At 48.4% G+C, this 18,926-nt stretch overlaps 1 protein-coding gene across 6 annotated transcripts in view; it reads right to left on the reverse strand.

The window, feature by feature from the left end:
- The window catches only part of DCX (doublecortin), a 44,305-nt gene that overhangs the window by 21,243 nt on the left and 4,136 nt on the right, over positions 1-18,926 (reverse strand). For all 6 annotated transcript variants that reach the window (XM_074278551.1, XM_074278552.1, XM_074278553.1 and 3 more), the window contains exon 3: positions 11,096-11,436. In XM_074278551.1, the coding sequence (XP_074134652.1) occupies positions 11,096-11,436 (341 nt within the window). The remainder of the gene's footprint in view (positions 1-11,095; positions 11,437-18,926) is intronic.

Consider the following 18,926-nt stretch of genomic DNA (forward strand, 5'->3'; position numbering starts at 1 on the left):
CTCAGCAATCTACCTTCTTTACAGCTCGCTACACTCACACACCACTACAGTCTACACACATTCCCACCTTCACTACATTCTCCACACTTCTTCCAGGATGCTCCACAATATTCTGAGGCTTAAAGGCAGCTAGATAGCACAGTGGATAGAGCACGGGCCCTGAAGCCAAGAGGATCTGAATTCAAATCTGGCCTGAGACATTTAACACTAGCTGGGCAAGTGTTCAACTTGCCCCCAACTGCCTTGCCCCCCCCAAAATATTCTGGGGCTTGACCCAATCAGCACAATGTCACCACAGACAGGAACATAAGGAGAACCCCACCGTCCACAGAGAATCTTTCTCCAACTTGGACCCTGCCTTTGATCTCCTCCTTCACATTGGTGAATCGCTTTGAGGAACACGTCTATTTTTAGATATCTCTAGATTTTATACCTTTTCTGATGATTTGATCAAAGAGTCATTTGTGGACCCCATCTGGGGCCCCTCCCTTAAGTAGAATTTATACTCATGGTTGGAGTTCTAAAAGGATACCTGCTATTTCTAATACTAAAGCTTCTAGGGGTAACTCTGGGGGGCTGGTTTCTGACACTCCTCCTCCATTAGTATGCTTCCCATCAACAAAAGGTCAAGCAGCTAATTAGAACTAATTACTTCTTAGAAAAAATCTTTACTAAGAAGGTAACAGTAGGAATGGTTCCCTGTCTCCCCCAACCCCCTAAAAGCCCTGGGCATACTCTCCTTCAAATATGGCCCCATGGGAAGAGGAGACTCAACCCCGGAGTACAATAGCAATGAGGCACTTATGTGAGCTATACAGAGCAGTATGCAACTTCCAGAAGTCCTTTCTTAAGTCTCCATTTGGTATTCTGTGGCATAAGGGCTCATTGTGCGCCTCCAACGTGCCTGGGGTTCTCTGTATAATTGTCCACACTTGTATCGCTCTGATCTTGGCTGGATGCACTGTCTCCTACTGGTCCCGTCTCTCTGATGACATTGTTAATGGGGAGGGACAGGTGAAGAGGGAGGAGAGAGAGAAAAACTCTCCTCTTGAGGATGACTCCCTCTCAGGAGCCTGGCTCCTCTGCAGTCCTCAGCTCTTCCACCACCAGCCTGATTCACTGTGACTTGACAGACTAGTGTTTGTCTATCTAGGGCCAGAGGGGTGTGTGGTTCTGTCAATCAGGCACAACACGTTGCCTGTGTGGTATCATATTTGCTTTTGTCTAAAGGCCCAGAAAACTCTCAAATCAAGGGCTTAGTCACATGTTTGTAGATTTCTTTCACGAACTGGTGCTCTATTGGCTGATGAATTCAAGTGAACTTTTGTGATCATAGTAATTAGGTTGGGCTTCCCTGACCTTCTGCATCAAATAGGGTTCCTTTAGTTGAGATATATATATATATATATATATATATATCAAATGATGTATACAGGAGGCCCCTCATGTCAAAGGGCTCTCAAGACTCAAAAGCTCTTTCATGATCTATAAACTGGCAGCTAGATGGTGCCATGGATAGAGAAGGAAGATAGGTTCAAATCCAGCCTCAGAGACTTTCCAGCTGTGTGACCCTGGTTAAGTCACCTCATCCTGTGAACCGCAAAAGGAAACGGCAAACCATTCCAGTATCTTTGCCAAGAAAACCTTAAAAGGGGCCACAAAGAGCTGGATACCACTCAGACTACTCAACAACAACCAACTGCCCTTTCTGGCAGTAAATTCAAGAAGGAGATCACCCCGAGGACCTTCTAAGTGGGAAGCGTCTTCGAAGGCTGGCATGGGCGGCTCATTGTTTTCAATGCCCCCCCTCTAGAGGGAAGTGTTCTGTCCACTCAGCCTCCACCAAGTCTTGAACCCCATAATCTGATCTCAGAATTGCCCCAGATCGAAGTCAAGGTTTTGAAATTTGAGCCAGGCAGCAGTGGCTGGCCATGATTGTTCCTCCCAGTAAGTCCCCTTTCTTAAAGAAGTTTGACTTGGATTTGGCGCCCTGTGATTACCCAAGACAAAGACAGCATCCGCCCAGCTGTTCTACACCGACAGGCCTGACCTTCCCAGCTGAGGGAGGGCCCTTTGTGCTAGGAAACTGGTTGCCTAGCAACCAGGCCCCGCAGCTGCCAGCCTCTACATGCTGAAAGCATGACTTATGGAAAGAAATTGTGCTGGAGAGAAGGCTGGGGGTGGGGGCTTGGCCATTCAGTTTTCTCTTGGGACCAAAAGATCGCCCAGAATGCCCAGAGCTTAGCCCGATCCCTTGCCCTTCCCGTGGGGAGCCTGGTGCTACGACGCATTGCGTGTCTTTACCACTCCCTTCACCCCCAACCCCTGGCATTCTCCAGAGTCTCATTAGAGCGGCTGTTCTACAATCAAGCGGGGAGGTGGAAATTTGCTGAGTGGGTTGGGGGAAGGGGGCCTTGGACCCCGCCAAGGAACAGAACAGTGCACGCATTCACTCATGGGAGCTCCTTAGGCTTCTGGAGGGGAATGCTAGCTTTCTCCATTCTATAGCTAAGGAAACCAAGGTACACAACCACTGAGTCTCAAAGTTGGCACTTGGACGAGAATCCCCACTCCAACAAGCATGACAATTGGCCTTTTGATTTTAACTTAGAGGTCCACAGACCAGGAACCCAGGATGTATAAGTCCGGCCCACGCTTGGAAAGCTCTGACTGTCAGGAAAGTTTTCCTTCTATCAAGCTAAAATTGAGCTTTCTGCAACTTCAGTTCAAGGGCAGCCAGGTGGTACGGTGGACAGAGCATGAGGCCTGGAGTAAGGAAAACCTGAGTTCAAATCTAGCCATAGCCATATACTAACTTTGTGACCCTGGGTGAGTCATTTTACTCAGTGAGCCTCAGTTTCCTCATCTGTAAAATGAGCTGGAGAAGGGAACAGAAAAAAGCATTCCAGCATTTTTGGACAAGAAAACCCCAGAGAGAGTCCCAAAGAGTTGGACACAACTGAAAAAATGACAACTTTTATCAGACAAATTTGTATCAGGCACCTTTCCTGCACAAGGCCCTCCATTCTCATCCAAAATCCAAATCCTTTTTGCCCTCAGGAAGCTAGCCCCCATTCCTCTAGCTTTGCCTTCCAGGGCCAGCTCTCTTTCATCTGAGAGACCCTCTAAAGACTGATCACATCCCCCAGACTTCCCAAGTCCCTCTTCAGGCTCTGGTCTTCTCTTCCCATCCAGCACAGCACTCCCTTGGGCAGAGATTCCAGAGTGGTGGCCCCCTCCATTCCTGCTTCAAAGAAGCCCAGAATGTCAAAGCTACAGGAAACTCCCAGAAGTCCCTTCCAAGGCCTTCCCCACAAGGGGCAGTCAGCACTCTGCCCTCCAATGGGGAGGCACCTTCTACATCCCAGGCTGCCCACGGAATTACTGCCTCTGAGGCTTGTTTTCCTGGCTGTACGAGTCTCCAAATTCCACCCATCACTTTCTCTCCTGCTTCCTTGGGGCATAAAGGACAACTGAAATCCCTCTCCCCCTGTGATTGTGGTGAACTTGATTCTAATTGTTTCTTACATACTATGGGCATTGTTGCTGTTAGCACCCTCTAAATCTGGGAGCACAAAGCCCTGGTCCCCTTACCCTAGTTACAGCTCTAGGATCTGTGATTTAATACAGAGAGAACTCTATAGAAGGCAATTCCTTCTACCAATGCAGCTTGACAACTATCTTCCTTCCTTCCTTCCTTCCTTCCTTCCTTCCTTCCTTCCTTCCTTCCTTCCTTCCAACTAGGGTTAAGTGATTTGCCCAGGGTCACACAGCCAGGAAATGTTAAGTGTCTGAGGCCAGTCAGGTCCTTCTGACTTCAGTGCTGGTGCTCTATCCACTGCACCAACTAGCTGCCCCACTGGTTGACATTTTCCCTGCACTAATGGAGAGAGAGGAGAGAGGAGAGGAGAGAGAGAAAGAGAAAGAAAGAGAAGGAAGGAAGGAAGGAAGGAAGGAAGGAAGGAAGGAAGGAAGGAAGGAAGGAAGGAAGGAAGAAACGAAGGAAGGAAGCAAGGAAGGAAGGAAGGAAGAAACGAAGGAAGGAAGGAAGGAAGGAAGGAAGGAAAGAAGGGAAACAGAAAGGTGAGATGAGAGTAGAAAAGGAGACAGAGGGAGCAAGAGAGATGAGAACATGAAAACAAGAGAGAGAGAGACAGAGAGAGAAGAGAAACAGATAAAAAAGAGAGATGAGAATAGAAAAGGAGAGAGATATAGGGAGCGAGCGAGAGAGAGATGAAGGGGCTGGTTCAGAATGTCAGAGAAGGGATTCGAGGCCATGTCTTCCTGCCTTGCTCCCCGTCTTCCCTGCCTTAGTCTCTCTCAAAATCATAATGACAAGTACGGCACCTTGAGTGTCCCTGAGTGGCAGCCCATGGCTGGCCATAGTTTCTGTCGACTCCTTGGCCTATGCTTCCATTGAGGTGGGTAACCTTTTCCTCCGGCAGAAAGGATGGCCATTCTTATGTCTGTTCATGACTCGGAGCCCTCTTCCCCACCCCCAGCCCCAGCCTCTTCCAACCCTCTGGAGTCTGGCAGGGTTCCTGTAGCTAAGGGAGACAATGTCTGCCTTGTGATAGGTGGGCCTGGCTTAATTATCCCCCAAAATAGCTGCAGATGCAAACTTAACTTTGGCTGAGCTCTAGGACTCGTCAGCTCAAGGCTAATCTAGTTTTCTCTTTCCCTGTTCTTTCCTTCATCCATTGTCCCCCCCTCTCCCCCCTCCCCCTGGCGATCCCCACATGTGCCCACTTCTTCCAGACCTCAGGCAGGAAGAGACAGTTTCCAGCTCTTCCCAACAATGAGCTACATTTTTGCCATCTTTTGGAGAAAAATTCCTAAATCTACCACTGAGGTCCAGTCCCTTGGCCAGTTGTGGTCCCGTAAGCCCTTTTCCCCTTTCACCTCACGGAAAGGGGGTACAGGTCTGGCCGCCATTTCTACAAGCCTGAGGCCTACAGAGGAGGCTGCTGATTTTCCAACAATAGAGAGAGAAGAGAGAAACAGAGACAGAGAGAAAGAGATAAGAGAGACAGAGAGTGCAAGAGAGATCACAAGAAAGAGGAAGAGAAAAAGAGAAGAGAGAAAAAAGAGAAAAGGAGAGAGAGGAGAAAGGGAGAGGAGGAAGAGGAGAGAGAAAATGAGAGAGAGAGACACACACAGAGAAACAGAGAGAGAGGAGAAAGATAAAGAGGGGAGATAGGAAGAGAGGAGAGAGATTGAAGCTAAGAGAGAGAAGAGAGAGGGAGAGAAAAAAGAGAAGAGGGAAGAGAGAAACAAAGAGAAAGACAGAGGTAGAGATAGAGAAAGAGTGCAAGAGAGAGGGGAAGAGAAAAAGAGGAGATAGGAAAAGAGGTCGAGGGCAAGAGAGAGAGGAGAAAGGGAAAGAAGAGAGAGAAGAGACAGAGAGGGGAGAGAGAAAGGAGGAAGAGGGGAGAGAGAGACAGAGACAGAGAGACAGAGAAGGGGAGAGAGGGGGAGATAGGAAGAGAAAGGAGAGATTGAGGCCAAGAGAGAGAAGAGAGAGGGAGAGAAGAAAAGAGGAGAGAGGGGAAACAGAGAGGAGAGAGAGACAGGAGCACAAGAGAAAGCAAGGGAGAGAGAGGCAGAGAGAAGAGAAGAGAAAGAGAAAGAGAGAGGAGATAGGAAAAGAGGAGAGAGGTTGAGGGCAAGAGAGGGAGAGAAGAGGAGACAGAAGACAGAGACAGAGAGACAGAGAGAGCGCTGACCAGATACCACATTAACAAAACTGTCAACTCAGAGCCAGATGTCCCCATCTGACTCCCCTGACAGGCAGATCCCCAGTGCCCTGACATCTAAATGGTGATCACTGACTTGGGCAGAGGAGCCAGTCAGTCTTTGGAAGGGGCAGGGCTGCTCTGCTCTCAGCCCTTCTACAGGATGGAGAATATCCATCTGGGGGCAGTTTTGTACACCGAGGGCTCCGCCCCAGCAGTGCCCACTGCCACGTTACAGCGGGAAGAAGGCTTATGGTCCAAATGGCCATGTGACAGCGGGACTGCCTCGGGCCTCCTCGCACCGGCCTCTCGGGTGAATACATTAGGAGCCAGGTCGAACGAGCCTCAGTCAACTGGAGTTCCAGTCATAGCTTCTGAGCCCACTGACCCCAATCCAACCTCTGTCTCTGCACCATATAACCCAGGATTCATCTGATTTAGCCAATACTCGGGGTAAGATGAGATGCTACAAGCCTGAGTGTACACGCTGGCCTGTGACCTACCCCCACTGTATCATAAGGCAAAATCGGATCCGCCTGTGCTGTGACTGAGCAAGTCCGATCATTCTTCTCTAGTCACTTCAGACCATGTAGAAGTTGATGCCACTCCCAGCCCTCTCACCCCTACCGGGATGACTTTTTTTTTTTTTTTTACTGTGTACTTCCTATGAGGGTATCGGGCATCCACTGGTCTCACTGATGTCTTTTTCTCCGACTGTGCTCGGGATGACTAACTGAACCACATCTTCCCTAGGGTGACCTCCAGTTGAGGGAACAACTACTCCCTGCCAAGGGTGATCTTCCTCAGCAGATTCCCTTCTGATTAATTTGGCCTGGCCAAACACCTGGCTAATTTGGACACGTTCTCGGCCTCCCTCGGCTGGCCTCCTCCAGTTTCATGTTGTTTCAGTTCACTCCTCCTGGCCCCCAGCCATTAACCTCTTTTTTCTACCATTTTTCTGAACTCGTCAACCCTGCTTTGTGTTCCTCACTGAATCATTGCCCTCAAACCTCATTTCTAAGTGGTGAGAACAGGGTCTTTTTTTTCCCTGAGGCAATTGGGGTTAAGTGACTTGCCCAGGGTCACAAAGTCAGGATGTGTTAAGTGTTTGAGGTCGGATTTGAACTCCAGGATCGTGCTCTATCTATTGAGCCATCTAGGTGCCCCAGGGTTCTTTTTGTCTCTAGCAGAAAAGACCCACTTTAAAGCAACAGGTAGAGCAATCTGTGCACCCTTTGGTCCTGACTCCAACTCAGTTAAATTTTACAAACACATATCAAGCACCTACTATGTGACTGGCACTGTGCTAGGTGCCAGGGATACAAAGATAAGAATGACATGGATCCTGTCCTTAAGGAGCTTATGTTCCACTTGGATAGTTCACTTCAAGCCCTGAAAGAGATAAAAGGTTATGAGTTCCCCAACAAACTTAGGGAGATTAGGAAGGATTTAAAAGAGAAAAAAATGGGCCTGGGTCAAAAAATATCCTCTGATCACTTTCTAATCAATGAGCAAGAACCATGAGTTTGAGAAGTTTGACTGTGAGGGGGCCTGGGTTTAATTAGCACGGAGCCCCGAAGTGATGGATCAAACTCGATTTCTTTCCAGCCTTTGCATGCTGTCAACAGGGCTCCACTCTAGCAGCCCAGGCACCAACTTTGGTCTGGAAGGACCATGATGTCCCTGACACTGGAGGAGCTCCTTCTCATTACAGGTCTCTGTTCACAAGGGAGGGGAACTAAATCACCTGCTGGAGGTGACCTGGGGGAGAGCTGAGAAGCATCAGCCTAGGGAGCCCCCCTTCTTAGAATAACACATGGCAACAACATTCTCCCGTGCATTTCAGGTCCCTAAAACTTTGCCCATTGAAGGCAAGGGATATTGAAAAAGAAAAATTATATGGGATCGCCTGTCATTGGGGGGAAGGGAGTGGAGGGAGGGGAGGATAATTTGGAAAAATGAATACAAGGGATAATATTATAAAAAAATTACTCATGCATATATACTGTGGGAAAAAAAATCTAAATAAAAAAATAAGCCAAAAAGAAAAAGAAAAAGAAAAATTAATTTGGGAAGTGAATAGCTGGCTAAAAAGGTAGTTATCTTATGACCGGTTTTCTACTTCTAAAGCACGGCTTATAGTAGTAAAGGGTTGACAGGTTGACAGATGCCTGACCAGAGATGAAGTACACCTTTCGGAGAATAGATTTTTCAGAGGTCTTGCAAGCCTAATCAAAGGGGCTTTAAATTAAAAAGGAGGAGAGAAAGAGAATCCTGCCTAGATATAATCCCCCAGATTGGATACTATAGAGAGTAGTCACAAAGAAGGAAGATTAATGATTCAGACCACCACAGATTCATAGGAGCTAAAACAGAAAAACCGCTGCCCAAAATTTATTTGGCAAACAAAAGGAACCAGAGCGAATGCAAGGGAAGTGATCTTATCTCCTAGGGATCCTCTGAGATGTGGCCGGATAAAACTTAGACTATGATTCTATATGTGTGTACCTTCTTCCAAAGAAACAGTGCAGAAAAAAGGGGTTGGAGTGATACTCTAAATTAAGAAGGTACACTCATGTACGGAAATCCAAGAATCTGAAGGGAGAGTATTTAGGAAAATGTCAAAGCAGGGAGAAATGGAAGTGATTGTGGCTTTGGAGTATGCTACAGACCACCAGAGCGGACAGAGGAAATTGATGAAGGAAACAGATCATGAGGCTGGCACAGACATATGGTGTAGTAGTGAGTAGTGAAGGGGGGCTTAAATTATTCAGACATCTGCTAGAGCTTGCTCTCTCTGCCAAAAGCAGAGTAGCTCGTTATTTTTTTTTAACTTTCCATAAGGATAATTTTGTCCTCCAAAAAGCAGGGGAAGCAACAAAGGGAAATTCTATTCTGGATCTGCTCCTCGCAAATGGAGAAGAACTGGCAGGGGTGGAAATGACAAAAACCCTGGGCAGGAGTGAAGACTTAATCTTAGAATTGGTGACAGAAGAGAGAAAATCTGTACATGATCTGACAGACCCCGTCTTTTTTGAAAGCAAATTTCAAAGAGTTCAGGAGGGAATTGGGTGGAGTCCCATGGATTCATGGGAAATCAGCCACGAGGGATTGGAGTGGGGCAAGAATGGAATGCTGAAAAACAAAGGGATTCATTTTAAAAGACCAATGTGGATGCACAGGAAACTCACTGATAAACTCCAATTTTAAAAGAGATGTACAGAGAGGAGAAACAGAGCCAGGTAACAGAAGATGAATATCAAAGTACGGCACAATCTTGTGTAAATAATGTCCGAAATGCTAAAGCACAGGATGAACTGGGGCTGGTGTGGGCAGCGGAGTGAAACAAAAAGAGGTTTAAATAAAATTATAATGGGAAAGAAAGGAGGAAGAAGAAGGGAGGCTTGGGATGGATGAGATGATAATTGCCAAGCTGTTCCATTCTTCTTTTTAAAAGAGTACAGCCTCTTTACCCTGGAGAGAACAGAATAAAACTGAGAATTGATCTCCAAGACAAGTAAGGAAAGGATATCAAGTCACCGGGCCCACCCTCAATAACCCCCCCACCCTTCCTCAAGTACAGAAAGAACTGGCAGCTGTTGCTGCTGAGCCATGGTCAATGTATGTGAAAGATCCTGGAGAGTAGTAGGATCTTGGGAAAAGAACAGAGGGCAAAAGGAAAGGGAACAGAGTCTGCAAACCACAGGCCAACGATTCTTGGAAAATTCTCAAAAACATCATTAGAGAAATGGTTAGTGAACATTTAGAAAGGGCTTGTGAAGAGCCAGCTGGGCTTCGTCAAGAACAGGCCATGTCAGATTGACCTCTGGGGCTCTCCGTACAAGGTTACTGAACTAGTAAACCAGGGGGATGCTGTGCTAAGAGTGTACCTACATTTGAGCAAAGCTTTGGACGGAAGACTTGTGAAACAGAGGCAAAGAGAAGCTCGCTTAGACAATGACGATGGATTCGCAACTGGTTTAGAAACGTTGTGTCATGTCAGGAGGTCCCCAGTGGAGCATCCCAGGGAGCTGGGCTTAGCTTTAGGCCGGTTCACGTTTTTTGGTTGAATGACTTGGACAAAGGTATTGATGATATAGTCACAGAGGAGTCACAGACTCAAAGGTGGGTGGGAGTGGTAACCAATTGGACGGCCCAGTCAGGATCCATGGGGTGCTTGCCAAGTCAGGACATGCGACTGAATCTTAATAAAATTCAATTCACCAGTTTCAATGTCAAGTCTTGTACCTGGGCTGAGAAGGATCGACCTCCCAAGTAGAAGAACGGTGGGGTTCTTCTACTTGGTTTTTTTTTTTTTTGAAAACTGGGGGGTTTAGTAGACTACAGACTTTATAGAAGTCAGCAATGTGTGATGTGATAGCCAGGAAATTTAATAAAAGCTTGAGGCAGCCAAGAGGTACTACAGTATGCTGAGTGCTGGATCTAGAACTGGGAAGACTTGGGTTCAAATCCTGTCTCAGACACTTCTTAGCTGGGTGACCCTGGCCAAGTCACTTTGTGTCTCCCTTCCTCAGGTTCCTTACCTGGAAAAAGAGGATAAGCTCATAGAGTTGTGGTGAGGATCAAATGAGATCACATTTTCTACAGTGGAGGGGACTGTCTTTAGAAGTGTGTAGTGGGCTCTCCCTTCTTGGAAGTCTTCAAACAGAGCCTGGTTGACTACTTATGCGACGTGCTAGAATGGGGAACCTTTTCACGTGAATGGACTAGCTGACTGTTGAGATCCCTTTCGACCTTCGAGTTCTGTGGTTCAGGGAGAGGTGAAGTGGGCTGTGAAGTGGGCTGCCCTATGTCCCAAAGATAATATTGAATCCGATTCTCTGCTTTCCCCAAAGCGACCCAATGGCCAAGGACATTTGCAGAGCCTAGAGTGTAGGGGCCCCAAACCATGACAGTCCTACAGGGTTCTAGACTCTCTGAGCTCCATTTCTTCTTCTGTATGCTGGATGATACCAGTACCTGCCCAACATGGAACCTCAAAAGACACACCGTGTCAAAAGCACTTCCCAAAGGCCTAACACGGATGGCAGCTCTCATGATCAACACAAGGACGAGGTAGGGTCCATCCTGCCATTGTGGATGACCCAAGTGCTCTATGGAGAGATGAGATGACCTTTGAGGTCTGCCTTTGCAGATTTAAATCTAGGAAAATGGGGTCATGGGAACTTGCCATCAGGGCCTAGACCGGAGCTCCCAGACCTCTGAGCTTGGCCAGCCAGCCTCTCCCATCCAAGGCCCGTACAGCTTATGGTCTTGGAATGCGTGAGAGAGAATACCGGAGCTTCCTTAGGGGTCCTGATGAGATGGGGGGAAGGGGGCTTCTGAGCCTGGGCACCTACCTGCTTCCCATCCAGAGTGTACAGCTTTTTGACCACCCCTGTCTCCAGCTTGATGGCTTCAGTGATGTCGGTGAGCACTTGCTCAAAGGAGTGGGCTGTCTTCTTGTTCAGGAGCACCCGCACGGCTTTGCGAGGCTTCACCCCACTGCGGATGATGGTCACTAGCTTGGGCCGAACAAAGTCCTTGTTCTCCCTGGCCTGGGCACTGTGGCTGCTGGCCAGGGACTGGGGAGCTTTCAGATTGGCCGAGGTCTTCACGTTGACTGACCAGTTGGGGTTGGCGTTCTTGGCGTACTCCACCTTCTTGAAGAAATTGTCTGAGGAGCACACGTAGCTTTCACCTAGAGGGAAAACTGAGAGGTCAGAGCAAGCCATGGCTGTGATCATGCAATCCAACCTTGCAGGGCCCTGGCTAACTGGCCCTAAAGGGGCATCTTAGGGCAGCCCACCCCTCAAGACGAGTCTTTTGGTAGAGATGCTGGCCAAGTGCTGGGCAAAGGTCACCAGCCAGACGTGGTTTGAGTGTGGCAAAAAACTGTGGGCCAAGAGGGATGGGAAAGAGGAGGGGGGAGGGAGCGAGGGAAGAAGGAAGGAAAAGGAGGAAGGAAAGAGAAGGATGGAGGGAGGGAGATAAAGGAGCAGGGATGAAGGGAAGGCTAAAGGGAAGGAGATGAAGAAGCAGGGATACATGGGAGAAGCGAGAGCAAAGAGATTAGGAGGGAAGGAAGGGGAAGGAATGGAGAGAAAGAGGGAGGAAGGGCTTGGGGGAAATGGAGAGAAGGAAAGAGGGAGGGAAGAAAACATCTCTATTTCTACCACCAGAATTACAGGCAACTGAGACCTGGAATCAGGGAGCTCAGTTCAGTGCCTTCAGATGCTTGCTAGTTACACATCCCTGGGGAACCCTCAATGACCTCCAGTTTCCTCAACTGTAAAAATGGGGATAATAATAATAAAAGCACCACCTTGCAGGCTTTGGTGAGAATCCATGAGTACTTAGCTTAGTACCTGGCACAAAGTAGGCACTGTAGAAATGGTTTATTCCCTTTCACCCACAGAAGTTGGGCTTGGATGGAATAAGACATAGGGGAGTGCCATCTTCTGTTCTCTTATTTCTCCTCAGTTCTGCTCCTTCTGTGGCCTCTATGACAGATATTGACTGCCTGTTGGGGAGTCCACCTGCTATGCAGTGAGGTGGTGCTCGAGTCTGGTTGGGAAGGGCGCTTGCTTAGCTGCTTTGGGCCTGGGGCCCTTGGTGGGTGACCTGGACCTAAGGAGAGAGCCCTCTGGCTCTCAGCACCCTAAAGCTACTCCCAGGATCTACAGGGGCAGCAGTGGCTGCTGCTGCAAATGGCGCCGACTACTTTTAGCGGGGCTGGGCAAAGTCAGGCCAAGCTTGTTTTGGGCACTTGCCCCCAGTTGGGCTGCCCTCCTTCCCCTCTTGGCCCGGCCCTTGGAAAGAACGTAACTCCCTTCCCTGGGAGAGTCTTTAGGAGGTGTTCTGCCAGAGGGGGCTGCTGTAGGAATTGGGAATAGCTGCCCACCTGAAGAGGCCTCCCTTGGTCTTGGCTCAGGCCGGGAGAGTGGCCATTGAATTGGGACCAAAGTGGGCCTCCCAGCTTGAGCTCTCTGTGAAGGCATGGCTCTTAAGCAGCCAGCTACACCTTTCCACAGCTGTTTCCCATCCGGCCACAGCTGGCAGGAAATGGGCCCCTGGGGAGGTGGTTGTTAAGCAGAGCTCCAGAATTCACCAGGAGAGAGGAAGCCCAGTCAGGAGATGGCAGTAGGAAAAGGTAAGAAGGGAAAGGGCTGGCTGGGGGCTAGTTTTGATCCAAACTCTGGGATGTCCCAGCTCAGTTAGGAGGCTGACAAGATGGGGTGTCCAAAGGAGGCGACCAGGGGATGAGGACACGTGAGGGATGCTGGACCTGGACAAAAGATTGAGTGTGTGTGTGTGTGTGTGTGTGTGTGTCTATGGATTCTGGAGGCGTGATCTCTTGGCAGGGAATCCTGCTCATGTTGGACCTGCTTGCTTCCGAAGCTGCCTCCTGTCTCTGAGGTTTTCCAGTCCCCTTGTCCGCAGCACATATGTACACATACAGAGACACACGTATCTTGCCTTTTATTAAATAATCATCTCCATTACCCACATGCGCGTCTCAGATATCTGTGGGCATGGCCTGTCTCAGCAGATGGAAGCCGCCCAACAGCGTAATGGGCCTTAACTGGGTAGAAAAAAGAGGCCTGGCGGGGGATATGACTCAGTGTCTTTAGGAGCAGTGGGGCAGTCAGTGCCATCCTGTCTGGACAGATCTGTAAATATGGCCCAGAGAGGCAGATGCACACACACACAATCTTTGGTCCGGACCAAACATCCCCAGTGCCTCCAACTTATCTCGTGTGTCCTAACCCCCTGGGCACCCTCCTTCAGACACTGCATTCCCATGAACCTCTAGAAGCTGCCCACCTGACCGGTCTTGTTTTAGCCCCTCTCCCCAGTGCTGGAGAGATCTCTTCTCAGCCATCATTACCTATCAACACCCAGCAGTGCCTCCATGGCTAGGTCTTGCTCTTAGGGATCCACTGACAACAGCATCACTAGGAAGGCCAAATGTACTTCCAAATGGTTTTCCCATCAGTTACCTTCTGATCTCACTTGGGAGGCCCAGAGCAGCCAAATGACCCATCGGGGATCCCATAACTGGTTAGCGATACCCCGGTTCTTTGGGTCCGAGGATCGCTTCGGCAGGGAGACTATAGAAGGGACCACCGGCCAAATGGATGTAAAGGTTACAAGTTATCCAAATTGAATGGTCAGCATTTATTAAGTGCCTTTGATTTTTAGGGTTCTTTGCTGAGTAATGGGGCCACAAAGACGGAAAACTTTCCAGTCCTTGACTAGAAAGAGATCACAGTCTACTAGGGTGGGGGTATAAGTCTAAAGTAAGTACCATACAGAGTAGGGCGTGATGAAGGTAAAGATGGCATCCGGAAAGCGTACCTGGTAAAAATTTCAGGAGGGAGAGAGATCCCTTTCGGCTGGGGAGGGGACAGTCCCCAAAACCCTCATGGAAGAGGCGGCTCCCAAGCTGAGCCGGGGAGGCAGAGAGGGATTCCAACGGGGAGCAATCACAGGCTTGTGCAACTGAGAGGGTGTGAGGCAGGAGAGCAAATGAAGGGGGCAGTGAGTCATCTGCTTTGGTTACAATACAGAGTGTGTGAAAGGAAGTAATGTAAAATGAGGTGGGCTAGAGCCAGGATATAGAAGGAAGGCCTGGAACGTTCAGCTTTTTGTGAGAAACAAGGAGGGATCGATGGCATTTAATGATGTGGGGACAGGGCACGGGAAGTGAGGTGACATGGGCAGATTTGGGCCTGCAGCTGAGTGGTGGATGGATCAGAGCAGAGTGGAGGGAGACTGGAGGCAGGGAGACCAATCAGGAGATGACTGTGATAGTAAAGGTTTGAGGTGACCAGGGCCTGGTTCTGGGTGGTGACTGGGAGTATGGAGAAGGAGCCGGATTTGAGAGATGTTATGCAGGGGTAGAATCGTCTGGACCAGCAGCTGATTGGATGAAGGGGAGAAGGAAAGGAGAGTCAAAGATGACTGCAGTTTTGCTTCTGGCTTAATGTTAGGATAGTGATGGTGACAGAAATAGGTAAGTCTGGAGGAGAGCCAGGTACGGGGGGAGATGAGTTTATCTGGAGCTGTTGAGCCTGAGGTGTAGCTGAGATAGCTGGATGGAGATGCTGGGCAGGCAAATCGAATTTGGAGTAACTTGGACTGGGGGCCTGTGAGGGGAGTTTTAACCGCAGAATGGGAGGGCCTCGAGGACAGGGACTATTTTGTGTTTGTGTGTTCTTACAACCTCCCAGTGTGGGGCTCATAGCAGGCACTAAGTGCTTACTGGAGAGATTGCTCCCTGAAGACTGTGCCTCATTGAACAACGTACGACCTGTTCCAGCTCGAAAAGCACAAGTGGATTAGGAGGGCCAGTGTTTTGATACCAGAAAAATAGATTTTATTCATTCATTCATTCATTCATTTATTTATTTATTTATTTATTTACTTACTTACTTATTTATTTATTTATTTATTTATTTATTTATTTATTTATTTATTTATTTATTTATTTTTTGCTGAGGCAATTGAGATGAAGTGATTTGCCTAAGGTGTGAAGCCAGATTCGAACTCAGGTCCTTCTCATTTTGGGGCTGGTGCTCTATCTACTGCACCATAGAACGATAGATTTTTTTTTCCTGAGGTTGGGGTTAAGTGACTTGCCCAGGGTCACACAGCTAGGAAGTGTTAAGTGTCTGAGGTCACATTTGACCTCGGGTCCTCCTGACTTCAGGACTGGTCCTCTATCCACTGCGCCATCTAGCTGCCCCGCAATAGATTTTTTCCCCCCTGAGGCTGGGGTTAAGTGACTTGCCCAGGGTCACACAGCTAGGAAGTGTTAAATGTCTGAGACCAGATTTGAACTCGGGTCCTCCTGACTTCAGGGCTGGTCCTCTATCCACTGCGCCCCCTAGCCGCCCCCCCCCCATAATAGATTTTTAAAAAGAAGGAATACAGTTATCATGGAATCAGGAATGAATATCCAAAGTCCAGCTTCCCAAATCTGATATATTCCCCACATCAAAGCTCCGAAAAGTCTACGGACATTCAAAAGTCACATTCCCACCAGGCTGCGAGTATCCTTCCCGCTTTCAGCCCACACTTACTGGTCCTCGCCATCAGCATTTACATGTCCCTAACTCAAGGTGGCGGGGAGCTCCTTGGGATAGGGTAACTACAGTATGGACCCTGTTATGTGAATCTTCACATGACCACATAATCATATCAGGAATCTTCACAAACTCAATGAAATGGCAGAGAAAGAACACTGTTGTCTCTAACTGAAGTAGCCTAGTGGTCTCTGTTAGCTTTTCCTCTGATTACAGAAGCTTGAGGGATTAGGATACCCTTGACCTCTAGACATCTCATGTTTTAGCAGCAGGATGAGCCAGCTGTGGGCCCAAGGTAAATAGCCAAGCCCAACAATGGCTTGTGGGTATTGGTAAATCATTGAACAGATCCCATTCAAACTCAAGGAGATTCATTTGAGATGAAGGCACTCTTCAGGAGGCTCTCTAGCAACTGGGAATAGGGGAGCAGAGGCAGGATCCAATTTGACCAGTGCCAAGGGACCGAGCCGTAACCTTTTCCCACTGGCATTCAGCCTCCATTCTTCACCCTGAATTATGCTCGCTCATCCCTCCCTCGCCGCCACTCTGTTGGTTCCGGAGCGGGGCATTTGACAAAAGAGATGCTTCTGCCAACTAATGAAACCATACAATAGTCCTGCCATCTCAGGCCAGAGGAAGTACTGGCGAAAGCCCCTCTACCGATGGTAATCTTCCTTCAGTGCCACCCTTCCCAGCAAAGGAGCCTTCCGAAGGCCTCAGCTGGCACATAGATGAGTGGAGTGGCTTTGAGTAGCCTGGCTATGGAAAAGATTTCAAAGCATGGAGTCTGAGTCACAAGGCGCGGCTCGTTACCGAGTCACCCCATTGGGCAGTTCGTAGCTACCTCACCAAGTGAGTGGCTCTCCATGGCCAGGCCCTGGGTTCCCGCTGGACCCTTTACAAGGGTGACCCCTATTCTTTGATGACCAGGAAGGCCATTCACTTCACATGATCACTGAGCTCAGACATTTGCTGCTGGTCACTTAGCAGAAGTCAGGACTTCCCCAGTGACAAGGAGGTTACTCGGCTGAATGAGCTGCTTTCTATTTGGAGGCACTGGGTTAGGCCCTGGTGGCTTCTTGGAAATCTCCAGTGCCTCTTCCACTGCTCAGTAGGTTCCCCTTGAAGTCTACATTTGGATAAAGCGTAATCCTGGTTTAAAAGCAAGGCCCCCAATTGGTTCCTAAGGACATATAGTTAAAGTTGGATTAGCAGACCTCTCCTTCCTACCATCACCCCACTCCCTCCAAGTCTTGGAAACATCCAGCACTGATCACGGTAGCCCTGGACTCAAAAACCTTGCAGTGCTTCTCGCCTGCCTATTGAGTAAAATCCATGCTTCTTGGCCTGGCATTCAAGGCCCTCTATAATTGACCTTTCCAGGATTCTCTTCAACTATACCCTAGCATTTAGTTTACATTTGCGCCGAGCTGGGCTGCACTCGATTCCCTAATCTTGTCCTGTCTATCAACCACATTGTTCCAATAGACTCTTCCATGAACCTGCCCCCCTCTTCTGTTTGTTGAAGGTCAAGGTTCAGCTCAAGGTTCAGGAGCCACCTCCTCCCTGATAGTTCCCTCCTCAAATTTACACCTGATACTTTGCACCATGTTTTCTATTTCTCTCATTCTCCATCATATTTATTTATATAAGTCTCTCTCTCTCTATTTTTTTTTTTTTTGGCTGGGGCAATTGGGGTTAAGTGACTTGCCCAGGGTCACACAGCTAGGAAGTGTTAAGTGTTTCGGTCTCTAGCTTATCTTTCCAGTGGGCTATAAGCTTCTTAAGGGCAATAGCCATCATTTTCTACCCTGGTATGCCCAGGGAAAGGACACAATACCCTGTACCTAATAGTGCTTAAATCCCCTCCTCTTGAACCTCTCGCCCTCTTGTCCTGCTTCCATTCTTTTCTTGCCAAATCTTAGTCCTCCCATCAGTGGCCTTCTTTGCTGCTACTTAAATTACTGAAGGGAGCTGGAGGGGTCCCACTGCCATGCTGACCATGTCCACTACAAAATCTAGCTTCGGGATGCTGTCCAGCTTCACATGGACCTTGACTGCAGCAAGGAGGTCCTTTTATTTCTCACTAGTTGATCCCCGATCTCCTGGCCCACAGAAGCTATTCTAAGCCTTCTTTTCTCTCTTCAAGCCCCTCTACTACCTCCTCCTCTCCTTCTTAGCTGATACTTTACCCCCCAAAATGAAGTCATTTGTCTTGACTTTTTTCTTCTCCCATTCCCTTTGTCTCCCAATCTCTTAGCTCTGTCTCCCCGTCTTTCTTCCTTGCCCTCAGCCTCTAACAAAGAGGTCACCCTTCTCTTTTCCAAAGCAAACTCCCATATATTTCTTAAATCCCCATACCCTCCCTTCTTCTCTAGCAGATTGCATCCTCAATCATCCCTCCTCCCCCAAATCTTCACCCTCTCCCTAACAACTGTTTTCTTCCCCAGGGCTTTCAAATACGCCCCACTCTCTCCCATCCTAAAAAAATACATTCACTCTTCTGACATCCCCTTAAGCTATCATGCGATATCACTCCTCCATCTCCCAATTAATCTGTTTGGAGGAAAAAAAAAGTATCTACACTTTACTTTTTCTCCTCTCACTGACTCTTCAACCCTCAGAAATCTGGTTTTTACATACCTGCAACTGCTCTTTCCAATGTTGCCAATGATTTCTTAGTTGGCAAACGTGGGCATCTTTCCTCAGTCCCGATTTCTGGCCTCTCAGTCTCCTAATCTGAAGCTCCTTGTCATTCTCCTTTGCCGGCTCACCATCCACATCTCACTCCCTAAATGTGGGTGTTACCATGGTTTCTATCGTGTCCCCTCTCCTCCCTCTACATTTTCTCTCTCGGTAACCCCCTCAGCTGCCATGGGTTTGGCTAGCGTCTTGCTGCAGACGCCACCCCATGTCCCTATATATCTCATCCCCATCTCTCCCTTGAACTTCAGTCCCACATGGCCAAATGCCTATTGGGAATAATGAACCGGACGCCCCAGAGATCTCTTAAACTCAACGTCGGCCTTCCTGCCCTCCGACTCTCCCCTCTTCTAAACTCACCTATTCTTGTCAAAGGCATGATCATCTTTCCTCATCA

This window comes from Sminthopsis crassicaudata, chromosome X, assembly GCF_048593235.1.
Source record: "Sminthopsis crassicaudata isolate SCR6 chromosome X, ASM4859323v1, whole genome shotgun sequence".
Lineage (NCBI taxonomy): Eukaryota > Metazoa > Chordata > Mammalia > Dasyuromorphia > Dasyuridae > Sminthopsis > Sminthopsis crassicaudata.